Source organism: Solea solea, chromosome 14, assembly GCF_958295425.1.
Source record: "Solea solea chromosome 14, fSolSol10.1, whole genome shotgun sequence".
Classification (NCBI taxonomy): Eukaryota; Metazoa; Chordata; class Actinopteri; order Pleuronectiformes; family Soleidae; genus Solea; species Solea solea.
Window position 1 is genome coordinate 22,795,842 of NC_081147.1, and position 16,339 is coordinate 22,812,180.

A 16,339-nucleotide genomic window follows, 5' to 3' on the forward strand; every position below is an offset into this window, starting at 1 on the left:
ATGTAAAAATGTAGGCTTGTTTTTCCAAAGAGACAGAAATATTGCAGATAAACATTAATAGCAGTGTTGAAATTGTGACATCTAGTGGTGCCATTGTTGTATAACCTTTAATATAGTGGAGTGGCTCAGTGGTTAAGACCGGTACCCTGTGTGCGAAAGACATCATGGTCACAATGGTCGCAAGTTCGAATTGATTGTACTCAATTCCATTGTAAGTCACTTTGGATAAAAGCGTCTGCTAAATGACATGTAATGTAATAGTACACAAGTTGAGTTGTTGTTGCTCACACTCAACTGTTGTGTTTAATTTATGAACAGGAGACATAACTGCCTCCAACCGTGCTCGGCATGTCAGGTCACCCTGAGGATCAAGCAAATTATGGGTGAAAAATAGATTAACTCGACTTAACCTTTATTCAACCGGGAATAAAACTCACTGATATGACAAGACAGGAAGCAGTACATATATAGGTAACCACACAGATACAACCTCTCCAAGCATACAACATACTCAATACAGTATAAAAATATATATATACATGAAATTATTTTAGAATCTCTGTTCAATTTTAAATTAAAAGCAGGTTTAATTGATTGTTTTATGGATCAGTTCTGAGTTTACAAACCTTTAATCTGCTTTAATCTTATACCTTGAAGTATTTAGTGGTACATGTTTCATGAATGATTACCTCACAAGTTGTTGCTTTGATTGTTAACATAACTCCCCACACACACTCAGTTTCCTTTTAACACATGACATTGTCATGGTTTTTGGCGTAGACACTGTACAAGACACTGTAGTACACACACACACACACACACACACACACACACACTTAGATTAAAACTAAACTTACAGTATATGATCCCAGTAGGTAAAAGTTATCTAACGTATTCCTTTCCATACATTAGATATATGTATTTACCTCACATTGCACACAATATTACATTTACATCAATTAGCTTGAACCAGCTGTGTTTTGATGATTGTAGATTACTGTGGAGTAGATACTTTCGTTTTCTGCTGATTTCGCGTCTCTCATCTCTGCTTTGGTGGCGTTCCTTTTGAAAGCAGGTGCAGAATAAATCAACGAATCCTCATCTGTCTGGAGAGACATTACAGAGAAATGTAAGATGGCAGATGTCAATAAATTCCCTAAAGTAGGCAAATGTCCTCTTAATTTTACCTGCTGAAAACCACTGGCCGCTGCATTTGGTTGCAAAAGAACAGCAGCTGTATTTTATTGACACAAACACACACGGTTACACATTGATGTGAATCGAGCTTTGCCAAAAATAAAATCAATCAATATCAGAATGACTTTACTGACCGTGAGTCTTTTTCTTCAGATTCTTGATTGACACGACGAGACATACTATAAGAACCAGACTTACAGCCAGAGCAGCACATAACAGAGAGATTACTGTGTTGTTCTTCAGCAAACAGCTTTCTAATGACACAAAATAAAAAAAGGAAGTGCCCCTGATCAAACACTGAACTATACAAATGTTTCCGTTGAGTATACATTTGATGCAGATACCTTCATTGTTGAGTTTTGATGTGTTTCCAGGAAGTGCCTCTCCACGCGTGTCATCAGCACAGTGATACCTCCAAGCATCAGAGGAGCTCAAGTTCATCCAGAAGCTGCAGAGACATTTCTCTGTGGACAGTTTCTTGTCGGGATTCTGGTCCTTTTCATAAACGCTGCATCCATGAGTGTAATTAAAACACAGAGGAGATTGATGTGGTCCAACTCTCAAACAGCACACACACTTTTCCTCTGGACAGATCTTGTTCTCATTGTCATAGAGGACTGAACAATGGGGAGACACAGAGTCTTTTGGAGGGACCGGATCGTTTACAGGAGCTGCTGTTGTATCAGGATTTGGTCCTGTGAAATAATAATAAAAAAAAAAAACAGTACATCATTGTACAAAAAGTCTTTAAAACAAAGATATTTTGAATCTGTTCCAGTATTTACCTTTAACTGTGAGGACTATTGTTTCTAGAAATTCCAGTGCTCGTTGATGAATTTTCACACAATAGTAAACTGCACTATCACTTAGCTGTGCAGTTTTAATACCCAGAACAAATAATCCAGGTTCTTCCTTGGTTGTAATGCGAGTATCAGTGTCAAAACTGAATGTTTTTCCTAAAACTTCAGGAAAGTTTCCAGAAATAAGCCTGATCCAGAAAATAGTTCCACTGATCCTGCGATCGCACGTCATGTTCACATGATCTCCAACACGAACTGTTCTTGTTTCAGATTTCAGATTGTCTCTGCATCCTGAAAAAAAATGAAATAAAACATCAATCAGACCAGTAAACATATATATATATATATCATCGTCTTTACGACTGTAAAAAGGGAGATGATCGATGATGTGAGAGAGAATATTGATACACAACAGACTTTAGAGCAAATAAGACCTTTCCTCTTGTACTTACGGCCGACTGTGAGCATCAGCACCAGACACAATATGATCAGCATTTTCTGGTTATTCCACTCGAGATTGGTGATTAACAGACATCAGTGATTCAAAATGATTCTTGTAAACTTGATCATATGGGAGGAAACAAACCAGAGTCGTTTGATTGGCCTTTCAGTACGTTGGTGTTTCAGTGACGTGCCCCAGTGTGACATTTTTGTTCTGTGGGTTGAGGTTTCAGTTCTAGACTGGGTGAGTTCTGATGTCTCTGCGAAGAAAGGAAACAAAAACAAATGATTTTCTTTTAACCTCATGACACAAACAAATGACAGTATTTCAGTGAATTTTTTGTTCAGTAGCTGCTTCATCATTTCAGATGCTCTTCAGGTGTTCTTGGATGTGATGGTGTATCTGTAAACACAAAGGCAATTGAAATTTAAATTCAAACCTGCATCACCTGCAGAAAACACTTTGGTGTCCACACAGAAAAGGAACCAAACGCAAATAATCCATTTCTTTGTCATTTTGAAACTATCTCAACCCAGCCCAGAACAAATCTAAACGGGGAAAGGAGGAAAGGAAGCAAATAAAAGTTATCATACAGCATGGTGACAACAATGATAAAGATAGCAAGAGAGAGGTGGGACTATGACATCATCATTTTCTCAAAATAGCATATTGGCTGTCTGCATGAGAACGCAAGGCTGGCTTTTTTTTAATTTTCCCACTCTGGGACCCAATTCCCCCCAAAAAAGTAGCATTTCAGGACTCTCAACACACACAGTCTCCATGTGGATGAAACACTGCTATGATAAAAAAAAAACTTCAGACTTAGACTTTGTGTGGAAATTCACTCTTACATTCATAGTCTACAGTGTCCAATTAAAGGTAGTGTTGGAGATCCAGGAAAACCTGTAAATGCAGGCTACATTTTCAATTCAAAAGTCCTTCCCTCCGAAGCCACGCCTCCAGAGCACAGGAACACGCAACAAGCACTCGGCAGCATCGGTAACTTTCGGTACTTTTTGGTGATGCTAACTTTTCCAAATTGACAACGTGATGATAAAAATCAACAAATACTAAGACAATGTGAACCTACCTGTCCAGTAGAAACGGAGCCACCATGGCATCACTTTGCAGCCTTTTCTGGGCTTTGAGTTGTCGCCACTGTTCAAACGCAGCACCGATGTTCAGTCTGGTCTTGGATCGCTCAGCATCAGACGTTCTTTTTGGCAGTAACTTTCCCAAAAACTGTCTTTGGTTTTTAACCAACACCTTTTCTGCAATAATGTTGCTCATTGGTTTTAGCAAGCTAGCATAAGCTCTGGCGTTGCCTTTGCTTCATTATCAGGCCACACTGCTGTTCGTGCTGTCGCGATGGTGAAAGAAATGTCATGATGATTTGGGGAACATCAACCCCTGATATGAGAGGTAAAAACAATAAAGCTGCAGCCAACAATTCAAATGAATAAGTGGAAACTCTGAAAGTCTCTGTGGTGCTGAGGTTGAATGGCCTCTTTCTGTGTGTGTGTGGTCTGAGGAAACATTTTAATTTAAATCCATTTTTGCAAAGTGAATGCAGACCACAAGCAAACAGGTCAAACCTATTTTATCATCCACAAGACACGTGGGCTGCATCTTTAACACATTACAATATCACTGTACTTGACACCGCACAGACACAAACTCTGAACATGTGTGTAATATGTGTGACATTAAAACAAAAGCCCTGCATTAAATGTCACCATAAAGTAGAATTTGTAAACTGCTTAGTGGAGAGCGTCTTGTTTAGGTGTTCAAAAGGCTGCTCACATCTGACACACAAACACAGTCTCAGTCATTAGCGACAAACAAATGATGCATGGAAACTTAAACACTGCTGTGGCTGGGCTTTCACACTGAGGTGTGAAGCATAAATGGCTCGACCACTTTTTGTTCTCATGTCAGGAAGCTGCTCAAGTATAGATAGTAGACATCACTAATTCCCTCTGTCATGCTGGTTGTAGCAACTCGGCAGCATCAGCAAACATCACTGCAAAACTTTCCCGCGTAACATTCTCTCCATCACACACAAAACACTCAAAGATAGTATAGTCTGGATAATTTTTAATGTTTGAGAAAAACAAAAAATACTGCAATTAAATGTCCCCCTAACAGCCCTCAAATGTCATTGTGGAGATAGAGAGCCTTAAAAAACAACGAGAGACTGTCAAAAAGCTGGACTTTGGTTAAAAAAAAGAAGAAAACTGAGAAATTAGAATGTGTGTTTAACCAGTATAAAATTCATAGTGCTCATAGACGTCAACCAAGGCAGTTAAACTGCACCACGATGATCCATGGCCTCGTATAATAACAAAGAAAAGAGACATGCAGTTACCGACTAGACTGTATACCAATTATTTTTAAGGGTATCTAAATAAATTGTTACCAATATCAGGCGTGTGTAAATATATACATACTGTATATACATTTAAAAAATGTCCCCACCTAAGGACGTCTTGCTTCTCCTACCACAAGCCTGGTAGCCTGAGATTCCTGCACAGTATCTTAGCTGCTCCTAGGATTGTGCTCTTCTTGACAGAGATCTCAGACGTTTGTTCCTAGAATCTGTTGGAGTGACTTAGCACACTCTCCTCATATACTGTCTGTGTGCGTGCGTGTGTGTGTATATATATATATACATACACACATATATACATACACACATACCAATAGTTTGAATTACTGTCTTGGAGAAGCCCTGACTTTACTGTAGACCGTCTCTTCTTCTTCTGCGTTTCCATTCCCTCTCTCTGCTTTGCCAGCGTTCCTCCTCGTGAAGGTCGGCGCAGAATAAACCAAAGAGTTCTCATCTCTCTGAGGAAACAGGGAAGCATGTGTTATGGAGGCAGCAGATCCTAACTTTTACATGCAAAATAAATCAATAAAATAAAAAAATGATAGTTTTCCAATCATTTCCTCATAAACCTCACCTGCTGAGTTTGCTGGTTTCTGCCGACTGCTACGGTCTCTGTCGGTGTATGAGAAAGAAATAGAGATGAAATATTAAATAATTAATTAACACACTTAATGTTATTCTGTTATGTTGAAAAAGTAAATAAAGCAAACCATGTTCTACTTAAAATAACAGACACTCAAAACAATGAAGTCTTAAAATATTAAGAATATGTGTGAATAGAAGGGTCACGTCAGGAACCAGAGCTAATCTAAACCCTGGACGGGTTGCCAGTCCATCGCAGGGCCATAAACAATATTGTACAGGATTGTATTTTATTTATAATCACCAGAGCATTTCTAATGTTCCTTTTGTATACAGCGAATGACAAAGCATCTGTGAAATATGTGTTTTGATTCCACAAGATCCATAATTTTTAAAAAATGCAACGGGGACAGTAACTATGGAAGAAGACAGCAGTCTAACAAAGTATTTCTGAAGCAACAGTTTGCAAAGATACATTGGAAAATTACTCATTATATTATACATGGTTTGATTAAAAACATAACATGGATATAACACCAAAATGCCTTTTACCTTTGCGACAGTCACAGCTTTTCATCTTGATGAAATAAATGAGGAATGCATTAACAATCAGACTTAAAGTCAGTGTAGCACATAACAGGAGCAGGGTTGGAGATGCACGCGGTGCTGGAACTAAACAAGAAGCCAAGAATGAAGGATATTTAAGGTCAGGTATGATTTTAAAAACTCTGCAAAACACAAATGCTTAATGAATTTTTCATAAACGTATCCATCCATTCTCTGCAGTTACCTTCATCGTCCACTTTTGTTCCACGTCCAAATAAAATCTGTGCACATGTGGAAACGGCACAGTAGTAAATCCCAGCATCAGAGGAGTTGACATTCTCACAGAAGTTGGAGACACATTTTGAGGGAGAGAGAGCTTCAGTGCCATTTTCACATTTATGGCTGCCGTCTCCATGAGTGGAAATTAATCTGGGATTAGACCCATCGGAGTCAGCTCTGAACCAGTGCACTCTGTGATATTCTGGACACGTTTGGCTCTCGGTGCTGTCGGACAGGACTGAACACTGCAGTGTCACTGGGTCTCCTGGATTGACGGGAATAGATGGAGGAACTTGATCGACGGCAGTGATATCGTAATCTGGTTGTGGGATTTACAAAACACAGAAATAAACATGCTTTAGTTATTGTAATCAAAAGATATTACATGCCTAAATAATTATAAAAGGAATGTGTTTGTAATGTACCTTTAATACTGAGGAAAGTTCCTTTTAAAAACTTCATGGTAAAAGGGTCAGCTACACTTAAGCAGTAGTAAACTCCAGTATCATTGAATGCTGTTTCCTTAATGTGCAGAAGAAAAACTCCAGGCTCTTGTTTGAGAGTAAAGTGAGGATTCTGAATAACTTCATCAAAGTCAAAGGAATGTGTTCCACCCAAGACTTCAGGCATGTTTCCATAAATGAGTCTAATCCAAAATAATTTGGAAAACTGACTCGCCGACGTCTGACGGTCACACTTCAACGTCACATCTTCTCCAACAGCAGCAGTCTTTGTCTCAAAGTTCAGACCTAATGTGTGATCTAAGCATAATATCAAACACAGCAGTGATTAACAACAATGACTTCATTGAAGTAAATGTAATAAAAAAAACACTGTATTTAAAAGAAAAGGAGATAACTTACACTTCACGATGAGCAGCAACAGAAAATAGAAAATGATCTGCATTTTCCTGTTAACGCACTGAAGACGACACTTAATAGATGTCATTATAAGACGATTCACCTCAATATAACTCTAAAAAAGTGGGAGGGAACAATGTCCGGGCAATCTGATTGGCCTCTCGTTGTTACAGTGGAAATAATATCAAAAGTCTTTTGCAACACCACCAGCACGCTTGTGTTTCAGGTTTCACAGTGGCTCTTTTATCACTGAGAGTAAACACAGCCAACTGCAGTCATTTAAAGTCATGATAAGTTTAGTTTATTGCTCAAATATTTAAATTTAGACTTGTGGTTTTCAAGTCTCCGTTATTGGAGATAAATCTAAACACATGTTGAGTCAATTAAACGCTCCTCGTCTTTTTTTTTATTTTAATAGGTCGTTAATTTTCTTGTTCATTTCTAAATTGACTTTCAGATTGTCATTATCTGATGTGGTTTAAGCTGTATGGGATGCACAGAAATGCAGCCACGCATGACATTTTAAAAGTTGAGGGTCACGTACATGTGAGATTTTTCAAACTGAACATTTGCATGATAGCACAACTATTACTCAGGCTTTAACAGATTTGCTGAACACTTTTTTTGGTGCACTTCCCCATATGAGCAGCAGCTCCCTGGTGGACATTAGAGGTATTGCCGATGCACCACAGCCTGGCCCATTACACCCCTTGCAAGTATAGATAGTAGACATCACTAATTCACTCTGTCATGCTGGTTGTAGCGACTCGGCAGCATCAGCAAACATCACTGCAAAACTTTCCCGCGTAACATTCTCTCCTCACACACAAAACACTAAAAGATAGTATAGTCGGGATAATTTTTAATGTTTGAGAAAAACAAAAAAAACTGCAATTAAATGTCCCCCTAACAGCCCTCAAATGTCATTGTGGAGATAAAGAGCCTTAAAAAACAACGAGAGACTTTCAAAAAGCTGGACTTTGGTTAAAAAAAACAAAAAAAAACTGAGAAATTAGAATGTGTGTTTAACCAGTATAAAATTCATAGTGCTCATAGACGTCAACCAAGGCAGTTAAACTGCACCACGATGATCCATGGCCTCGTATAATAACAAAGAAAAGAGACATGCAGTTACCGACTAGACTGTATACCAATTATTTTTAAGGGTATCTAAAGAAATTGTTACTTATTGTTATTTCCCCACTTGCCCACCTAAGGACGTCTTGCTTCTCCTACCACAAGCCTGGTAGCCTGAGATTCCTGCACAGTATCTTAGCTGCTCCTAGGATTGTGCTCTTCTGGACAGAGATCTCAGACGTTTGTTGCTAGAATCTGTTGGAGCCACTCTACCGATTTGGGGGTTACAGCCTCTAGTGCTCCCATCATCATTGGACCACAGTTGCCTTTACTCCCCCACAACTTCCCCATCAACTCCTCTTTCAGGCCTTGAGCCTATTTCTCAAGCTCCTTGTGTCACTTCTTCTTGATGTTCCTGTTGCTTGAGATGGAGTCGTCCATCACCACTGCTGTTTATTAACAACCACCATGTCTGACTGTAATGACCTTAGCACGCTCTCCTCATATACTGTATATACACACACACACACACACACAAATCAACAGTTTGAATTACTGTCTTGGAGAAGCCCTGACTTTACTGTAGACCGTCTCTTCTTCTGCTGCGTTTCCATTCCCTCTCTCTGCTTTGCCAGCGTTCCTCCTCGTGAAGGTCGGCGCAGAATAAACCAAAGAGTTCTCATCTCTCTGAGGAAACAATGAAGCATGTGTTATGGAGGCAGCAGATCCTAACTTTTACATGCAAAATAAATCAATAAAATAAAAAATGATAGTTTTCCAATCATTTCCTCATAAACCTCACCTGCTGAGTTTGCTGGTTTCTACCGACTGCTACGGTCTCTGTCGGTGTATGAGAAAGAAATAGAGATGAAATATTAAATAATTAACACACTTTTAATGTTATTCTGTTATGTTGAAAAAAGTAAATAAAGCAAACCATGTTCTACTTAAAATAACAGACACTCAAAACAATGAAGTCTTAAAATATTAAGAATATGTATGAATAGAAGGGTCACGTCAGGACCCAGAGCTAATCTAAACCCTGGACGTGTTGCCAGTCCATCGCAGGGCCATAAACAATATTGTACAGAATTGTATTTTATTTATAATCACCAGAGCATTTCTAATGTTCCTTTTGTATACAGCGTATGACAAAGCATCTGTGAAATATGTGTTTTGATTCCACAAGATCATTAATTTAAAAAATGCAATGGGGACAGTAACTATGGAAGAAGACAGCAGTCTAACAAAGTATTTCTGAAGCAACAGTTTGCAAAGATACATTGGAAAATTAATTGTTTTATTATACATGGTTTGATTAAAAACATAACATGGATATAACCCCAAAATGCCTTTTACCTTTGCGACAGTCACAGCTTTTCATCTTGATGAAATAAATGAGGAATGCATTAACAATCAGACTTAAAGTCAGTGTAGCACATAACAGGAGCAGGGTTGGAGATGCACGCGGTGCTGAAACTAAACAAGAAGCAAAGAATGAAGGATATTTAAGGTCAGGTATGATTTTAAAAACTCTGCAAAACACAAATGCTTAATGAATTTTTCATAAACGTATCCATCCATTCTCTGCAGTTACCTTCATCGTCCAGTTTTGTTCCACGTCCAAATAAAATCTGTGCACATGTGGAAACGGCACAGTAGTAAATCCCAGCATCAGAGGAGTTGACATTCTCACAGAAGTTGTAGAAACATTTTGGGGGAGAGAGAGCTTCAGTGCCATTTTCACATTTATGGCTGCCGTCTCCATGAGTGGAAATTAATCTGGGATTAGACCCATCGGAGTCAGCTCTGAACCAGTGCACTCTGTGATATTCTGGACACGTTTGGCTCTCGGTGCTGTCGGACAGGACTGAACACTGCAGTGTCACTGGGTCTCCTGGATTGACGGGATGAGATGGAGGAACTTGATCGACTGCAGTGATATCGTCACCTGTTTCTGGGATTTACAAAACACAGAAATAAACATGCTTTAGTTATTGTAATCAAATAATATTACATGCCTAAATAATTATAAAAGGAATGTGTTTGTAATGTACCTTTAATACTGAGGAAAGTTCCATTTAAAAACTTCATGGTAAAATGGTCAGCTACACTTAAGCAGAAGTAAACTCCAGTATCATTGAATGCTGTTTCATTAATGTGCAGAAGAAAAACTCCAGGCTCTTGTTTAAGAGTAAAGTGAAGATTCTGAATAACTTCATCATAGTGAAAGGTAAACGTTCCTCCCAAGACTTCAGGCATGTTTCCAGAAATTAGCCTAATCCAAAATAATTTGGAAGACTGACTCTCCGACGTCTGACGGTCACACTTCAACGTCACATCTTCTCCAACAGCAGCAGTCTTTGTCTCAAAGTTCAGACCTAATGTGTGATCTAAGCATAATATCAAACACAGCAGTGATTAACAACAATGACTTCATTGAAGTAAATGTAATAAAATAACACTGTATTTAAAAGAAAAGGAGATAACTTACACTTCACGATGAGCAGCAACAGAAAATAGAAAATGATCTGCATTTTCCTGTTAACGCACTGAAGACGACACTTAATAGATGTCATTATAAGACGATTCACCTCAATATAACTCTAAAAAAGTGGGAGGGAACAATGTCCGGGCAATCTGATTGGCCTCTCGTTGTTACAGTGGAGATAATATCAAAAGTCTTTTGCAACACCACCAGCACGCTTGTGTTTCAGGTTTCACAGTGGCTCTTTTATCACTGAGAGTAAACACAGCCAACTGCAGTCATTCAAAGTCATGATAAGTTTAGTTTATTGCTCAAATATTTAAATTTAGACTTGTGGTTTTCAAGTCTCCGTTATTGGAGATAAATCTAAACACATGTTGAGTCAATTAAACGCTCCTCGTCTTTTTTTTTATTTTAATAGGTCGTTAATTTTCTTGTTCATTTCTAAATTGACTTTCAGATTGTCATTATCTGATGTGGTTTAAGCTGTATGGGATGCACAGAAATGCAGCCACGCATGACATTTTAAAAGTTGAGGGTCACGTACATGTGAGATTTTTCAAACTGAACATTTGCATGATAGCACAACTATTACTCAGGCTTTAACAGATTTGCTCTACACTTTTTTTGATGCACTTCCCCATATGAGCAGCAGCTCCCTGGTGGACATTAGAGGTATTGCTGATGCACCACAGCCTGGCCCATTACACCCCTTGCAAGTTGTTCGGAAGGACAAAAATAAAATTAAAAAAAGTGGAATTTAACACACATTTTAAAAGGTATTTTCATCTGTAAAGTACAACATATGGCTTCTCAGTTACATTACATTACATTACATTACATGTCATTTAGCACATGCTTTTATCCAAAGCGACTTACAATAAGTGCATTTAAAGGCGACATAGACCGGAAGCTCAAATTAACGCTGCGTTTGTGTGTGTGTATCTGCGTCATTACCTCGTTTATGAAACCCTAAAGTTTCAGAACAAACAGTTCAGCCACTGCTGAGAAAATAGGGTTTTATTGTTTTCCTGGGCTCTGCGAAGCGGATCGGCACTTCCGTAATTTGATCACGTCATCAGAAATCCTCACCACTCCTCTCACCACCGTAGTGCCTACTGGTGCGGCACTAGTCTGGGCACATCCGGTTGCGTACATTCAACCGCAGAAGAAGAAAAACTACTCTTGTTGTAGCTGCTGAGATGCAGAGCATCCACCGTGTCAGAGGGGGAGCTGTGTATCTGAGAGCTGGCCTATCTATTACGTCACTTCCAGGTACCTGGCCAATCACAGGACAGTGGGAAAGCTCTCGTTGGCTGGCCAATCACAACACAGTCTACGTTCTGGGGGTGTGATTTTGGTCTGAAACAGCACGGCTGACGAGAGTGTCAGAGGGGAGATATTTTGATCGGCTCATTTGCAGCGATTAGGAGGTTTTTAACCATGAAAACAAGTTAATATATGTAAGTAGACCTCCATAACCTCACATATATGTGTGATACAAGCATTCGATGTCACCTTTAAACATTTGGGTACAAATAAGAGCTAGAAGTAAGAAAGAGCTTCAAGTAAGCCAAACTATGAAATGCTAGTCATAAGTGCGATGTATAAGTTTTTTTTTGTCGTCATCGTCTTAGTCAAGGTAGAGTCGGAAAAAATTAGTTTTTAGTCGGCGGCGGAAGATGTGGAGGCTTTCCGCTGTCCAGATGTTGATGGGGAGCTTGTTCCACCATTTGGGAGCTAGGACAGTGAACAGTCTCGAGTTCTGCGAATGCCTCTGCGATACTCTCAGTGAGGGGGCAGCGAGCCGGTTTGCCGATGCAGAGCGGAGTGGGCGGGCTGGGGTGTAGGTTTTGATCATGTCCTGGATGTAGGCTGGACCGGATCCGTTTGTAGCATGGAACGCAAGCACTAGAGTCTTGAAGTGGATGTGAGCAGCTACAGGAAGCCAGTGAAGGGAGCGGAGGAGCGGTGTAGTGTGGGAGAATTTTGGTAAGTTGAAGACCAGTCGAGCTGCTGCATTCTGGATGAGTTGCAGAGGTCGTATGGCACACGCAGGAAGACCAGCCAGGAGGGAGTTGCAGTAATCCAAGCGTGAGATGACAAGAGCCTGGACCAGAACCTGTGCCGCCTTCTGGGTTAGAAGAGGCCGTATCCTTCTGATGTTGTGCAACATGTATCTGCAAGATCGAGCTGTTGCAGCAATGTTGGTAGTGAGGGAGAGATGGTCATCAAGTGTCACACCCAGGTTCCTTGCGGTATGTGAAGGAGTTACCACAGAGTTGTCGAGGGTGATGGTCAGGTCTGTGGTGGGAGAGCCCTTTCCTGGGAGAAAAAGAAACTCAGTCTTGTCAAGATTGAGTTTCAGGTGATGGTCAGACATCCACTGAGAGATGTCGGTCAGACAAGCGGAGATCCGTTCTGCTACATGTGTGTCGGAGCTGGGAAAAGAGAGAATGAGTTGGGTGTCATTGGCGTAGCTGTGATAGGAAAAACCATGAGAGAGAATAACAGAACCAAGAGAGTTGGTGTATAGAGAGAAGAGGAGAGGGCCCAAGACAGAACCCTGAGGGACCCCAGTAGCTAGAGGACAGGGTTCCGACACAGATCCTCTCCAGGTTACTCTGTATGTTCGGTTTTGAAGATAGGACGAGAGTAGGGTAAGTGCAGATCCTGAGACACCTAGTTCTTGAAGGGAGGAAATAAGGATCTGGTGGTTAACTGTGTCAAACGCTGCAGAAAGGTCCAAGAGGATGAGCACAGAGGAGAGAGAGGCAGCCCTGGCAGTGTGGAGTTGCTCAGTGACAGCAAGAAGTGCAGTTTCGTTCGAGTGACCTGCTTTAAAACCAGACTGAAGAGGATCAAGAAGGTTGTTCCGGTGAAGGTAGGAGGAGAGTTGATTAAAGATAGCACGCTCCAGAGTTTTGGAGAGAAAAGGAAGAAGAGAGACAGGTCTGTAGTTATTTACTTCAGACGGGTCAAGGGTGGGTTTTTAAGAAGGGGGGTCACACTGGCCTCTTTAAGAGAGTCCGGAAAGCAACCAGATAATAGAGATGTGTTAATGAGGTGGGTGAGGAAAGGAAGAAGATCAGAAGCAATTGACTGAAGAAGGTCAGAGGGGATAGGGTCAAGGGGGCAGGAGGTGGGGCGGGCAGAGGTTATTAGGGAAAGAACTTGATCCTGAGATAGAGGGGTGAAAGAGGATAGAGAAGGAGCTGAATTTGTGGTTGGTAGAGTGGTGAGATCAGGAGGTGGGGTTGAGAAAGAAGAGAGAATGTCATCTACTTTTTTGTGAAGTAGTTGACAAAGTGAATTGGTAGAAGGGAGGAGGGGGAGTGGGGGGGTCAAGGAGGATAGAGAAGATCGAGAAAAGTTTTTTTGGGGTTAGAGAAAGAGGATTGAATTTTAGTCTGATAGAAAGATTGTTTGGCTGCAGAGATAGAGGCAGTGAAGGTGGAGAGAAGAGAATGATAGGAAAGCAGGTCTTGAGGGTGTTTTGATTTCCTCCATTTCCTTTCTGCTGCCCGTATCGTGGCTCTCTCAGCACGCACTGAGTCAGACAGCCACGGGGCTGGGGAGGACTTACGAACCCGCCATGAAGTAAGAGGACAGAGAGAGTCAAGAGAGGAGGACAGAGTAGAGAGGAAGGTGTCTGTGGCAGAGTTGGGATGCATGAGGGAGAAGGAGTCAGCTGAAGGAAGTGCTGATAGAAAAGTTGAGGAGAGAGATGAGGGAGAGAGAGAGCGAATGTTACGACGGACAAGTGCAATATCATCATGAGATGAGATCATCAGATTGGGAGAGTGGGAGAGAGTAGGAAATGAAGAAATAATCAGAGACATGAAGTGGAGTTACCTTGAGGTCGGAGGTGGAGCAGTTTCTGGTGAAGATGAGGTCAAGGTGGTTGCCAGCTTTGTGAGTTGGTGGAGAGGGAGCAAGTGAGAGAGAAAGAGACGAAAGTAAAAGAAGTAGATCAGATGACTTCTCTGACTGGATGTTGAAGTTACCAAGAAGAACAAGTGGTGGGCCATTTTCTGGGATGTTTGAGAGGAGGACATCTAGTTCCTCCAAGAAGTGTCCCAATGGGCCTGGTGGACGGTAGATGACAACAATGATTAGTTTGACTGGGTGAGTTACAGTTACAGCATGAAATTCAAACGACTGTGAAGAGAAGTGTGGCAGTGGGTAAAGAGTGAAAGTCCAGTTGGGGTTGATGAGCAGACCTGTCCCGCCACCTCTTCCAGTGGATCTGGGTGTGTGGGAGAAGGAGTGGGCGGAGGAGAGAGCCGCAGGGGTGGCTGTGTTGGAGGGTGTTATCCAAGTTTCAGTGAGAGCAAGGAAGTCCAGGCATTGCTCAGTAGCAAAGCCAGAGATGAACTCAGTCTTGCTGGCAACTGACTGGCAGTTCCACAGGCCCCCTGTAACAAGGTGTTGGATGTGTGTGGAGCGGGTGGGATAGATAAGTGAGGACAGGTTACGGTGATGCTGTAAATGATTGTGAGGTTTGTAATATCTATGAGAAGAAACATGAACAGGAATGGAAAAAGTGCACATATGTGAAAGGTAGAAAACACTTGCAGACAGGTACTTAGCCTCGTTAGCCTCCTTGTTAGACTCCGGTTTAGACTCCTGAGTCTTCGTCTTCCTGAGTCTTCATCTTCCTGAGTCTTCGTCTTCCTGAGTCTGCCGTTGAAGCTGCCGCTTCAAAGTGAGTGCTGCTTTTTTAAAAGACACCTGATTAGGTGCTGATTGGTTGCAGCAATCAGTTCAATTCAAAAGTCCTTCCCTCAGAAGCCACGCCTCCAGAGCACAGGAACACGCATCAAACACGGATTCACGAGCACTAGGCAGCATCGGCAAATTTCGGTACTTTTTGGTGACGCTAGCTTTTTCGAATTGACAACGTGATGATGAAAAACAACAAATACTAAGACAAAATGAACCTACCTGTCCAGTAGAAATGGAGCCACCATGGCAACACTTTGCAGCCTTTTCTGGGCTTTGAGTTGTCGCCACTGTTCAAACGCAGCACGATGTTCAGTCTGGTCTTGGATCGCTCTGCATCAGACTTTTTTTGGCAGTAGCTTTCCCAAAACAAGTCTTTGGTTTTCAACCAACACCTTTTCTGCAATAATGTTGCTCATTGGTTTTTAGCAAGCTAGCATAAGCTCTAGCTTAAGACATAAGCGTTGCCTTTGCTTCATTATTAGGCCATACTGCTGTTCCTGCTGTCGCGATGGTGAAAGAAATGTCATGATGATTTGGGGAACATCAACCCCTGATATGAGAAGTGAAAACAATAAAGCTGCAGCCAACAATTCAAATGAATGAAATGAAGTGGAAACTCTTAAACTCTCTGTGGTGCTGAGGTTGAATGGCCTCTTTCTGTGTGTGTGTGTGTGGTCTGAGGAAATATTTGAATTTAAATCCATTCTTGCAAAGTGAATGCAGACCATAAGCAAACAGGTCAAACCTATTTCATCATCCACAACACAAGACACGTGGGTTGCATCTTTAACGCATTACAATATCACTGTACTTGACACCGCACAGACACAAACTCTGAATATGTGTGTAATATGTGTGACATTAAATCAAAAGCCCTGCATTAAATGTCACCATAAAGTAGAATTTGTAAACTGCTTAGTGGAGAGCGTCTTGTTTAGGTGTTCAAAAGGC

General features: G+C 41.0%; 3 protein-coding genes across 5 annotated transcripts; all 3 read right to left on the minus strand.

The window, feature by feature from the left end:
- Positions 1 to 641: 641 nt before the first annotated feature.
- LOC131472907 (uncharacterized) lies at positions 642 to 2,516 on the minus strand. Of its 2 annotated transcripts, XM_058650396.1 has the most exons (6): positions 2,450 to 2,516; positions 1,983 to 2,288; positions 1,542 to 1,892; positions 1,332 to 1,451; positions 1,188 to 1,234; positions 642 to 1,106 (listed from the first exon to the last, which is right to left on the minus strand). In XM_058650396.1, exons 1-6 carry the CDS (start codon positions 2,490 to 2,492, stop codon positions 960 to 962), a joined length of 1,014 nt encoding a protein of 337 aa, XP_058506379.1. In that variant the 5' UTR covers positions 2,493 to 2,516; the 3' UTR covers positions 642 to 959. The 2 variants fall into 2 exon arrangements, with proteins under 2 accessions (XP_058506379.1, XP_058506378.1); XM_058650395.1 differs by having other exon boundaries at positions 642 to 1,234.
- A 2,634-nt stretch (positions 2,517 to 5,150) lies between these two features.
- On the minus strand, positions 5,151 to 6,561 carry LOC131473068 (uncharacterized; the record flags this gene model as incomplete). The annotated part of the gene is made up of 4 exons (XM_058650587.1): positions 5,151 to 5,286; positions 5,403 to 5,440; positions 5,963 to 6,082; positions 6,201 to 6,561. Coding segments are annotated over 4 exons (654 nt in total), but the record flags the coding sequence as incomplete, so codon positions are not given.
- Positions 6,562 to 8,322: 1,761 nt separating this feature from the next.
- On the minus strand, positions 8,323 to 11,044 carry LOC131472867 (uncharacterized). 2 transcript variants are annotated; one of them, XM_058650341.1, is made up of 6 exons: positions 10,667 to 11,044; positions 10,230 to 10,565; positions 9,770 to 10,129; positions 9,532 to 9,645; positions 8,975 to 9,012; positions 8,323 to 8,859 (listed from the first exon to the last, which is right to left on the minus strand). In XM_058650341.1, the coding sequence occupies exons 1-6, from the start codon at positions 10,749 to 10,751 to the stop codon at positions 8,725 to 8,727; spliced, it is 1,068 nt and encodes a 355-aa protein (XP_058506324.1). In that variant the 5' UTR covers positions 10,752 to 11,044; the 3' UTR covers positions 8,323 to 8,724. The 2 variants fall into 2 exon arrangements, with proteins under 2 accessions (XP_058506324.1, XP_058506323.1); XM_058650340.1 differs by having other exon boundaries at positions 9,532 to 9,651.
- Between the last annotated feature and the right edge of the window lie 5,295 nt (positions 11,045 to 16,339).

Excerpts from the sequence above, each read along its gene's own strand:
- LOC131472907 (XM_058650395.1), bottom strand. The coding sequence starts at position 2,492 with ATGCTGATCATATTGTGTCTGGTGCTGATGCTCACAGTCGGCC. Across the intron at positions 2,289-2,449 it reads GCTGATGCTCACAGTCGGCC|GATGCAGAGACAATCTGAAA; the intron begins GTAAGTACAAGA and ends ATTTTTTTTCAG. Across the intron at positions 1,452-1,541 it reads ATCAAAACTCAACAATGAAG|AAAGCTGTTTGCTGAAGAAC; the intron begins GTATCTGCATCA and ends TTGTGTCATTAG.
- LOC131472867 (XM_058650340.1), bottom strand. The coding sequence starts at position 10,751 with ATGACATCTATTAAGTGTCGTCTTCAGTGCGTTAACAGGAAAATGCAG. Across the intron at positions 10,566-10,666 it reads GTTGCTGCTCATCGTGAAGT|ATCACACATTAGGTCTGAAC; the intron begins GTAAGTTATCTC and ends TATTATGCTTAG. Across the intron at positions 9,652-9,769 it reads AACAAAACTGGACGATGAAG|TTTCAGCACCGCGTGCATCT; the intron begins GTAACTGCAGAG and ends CTTCTTGTTTAG.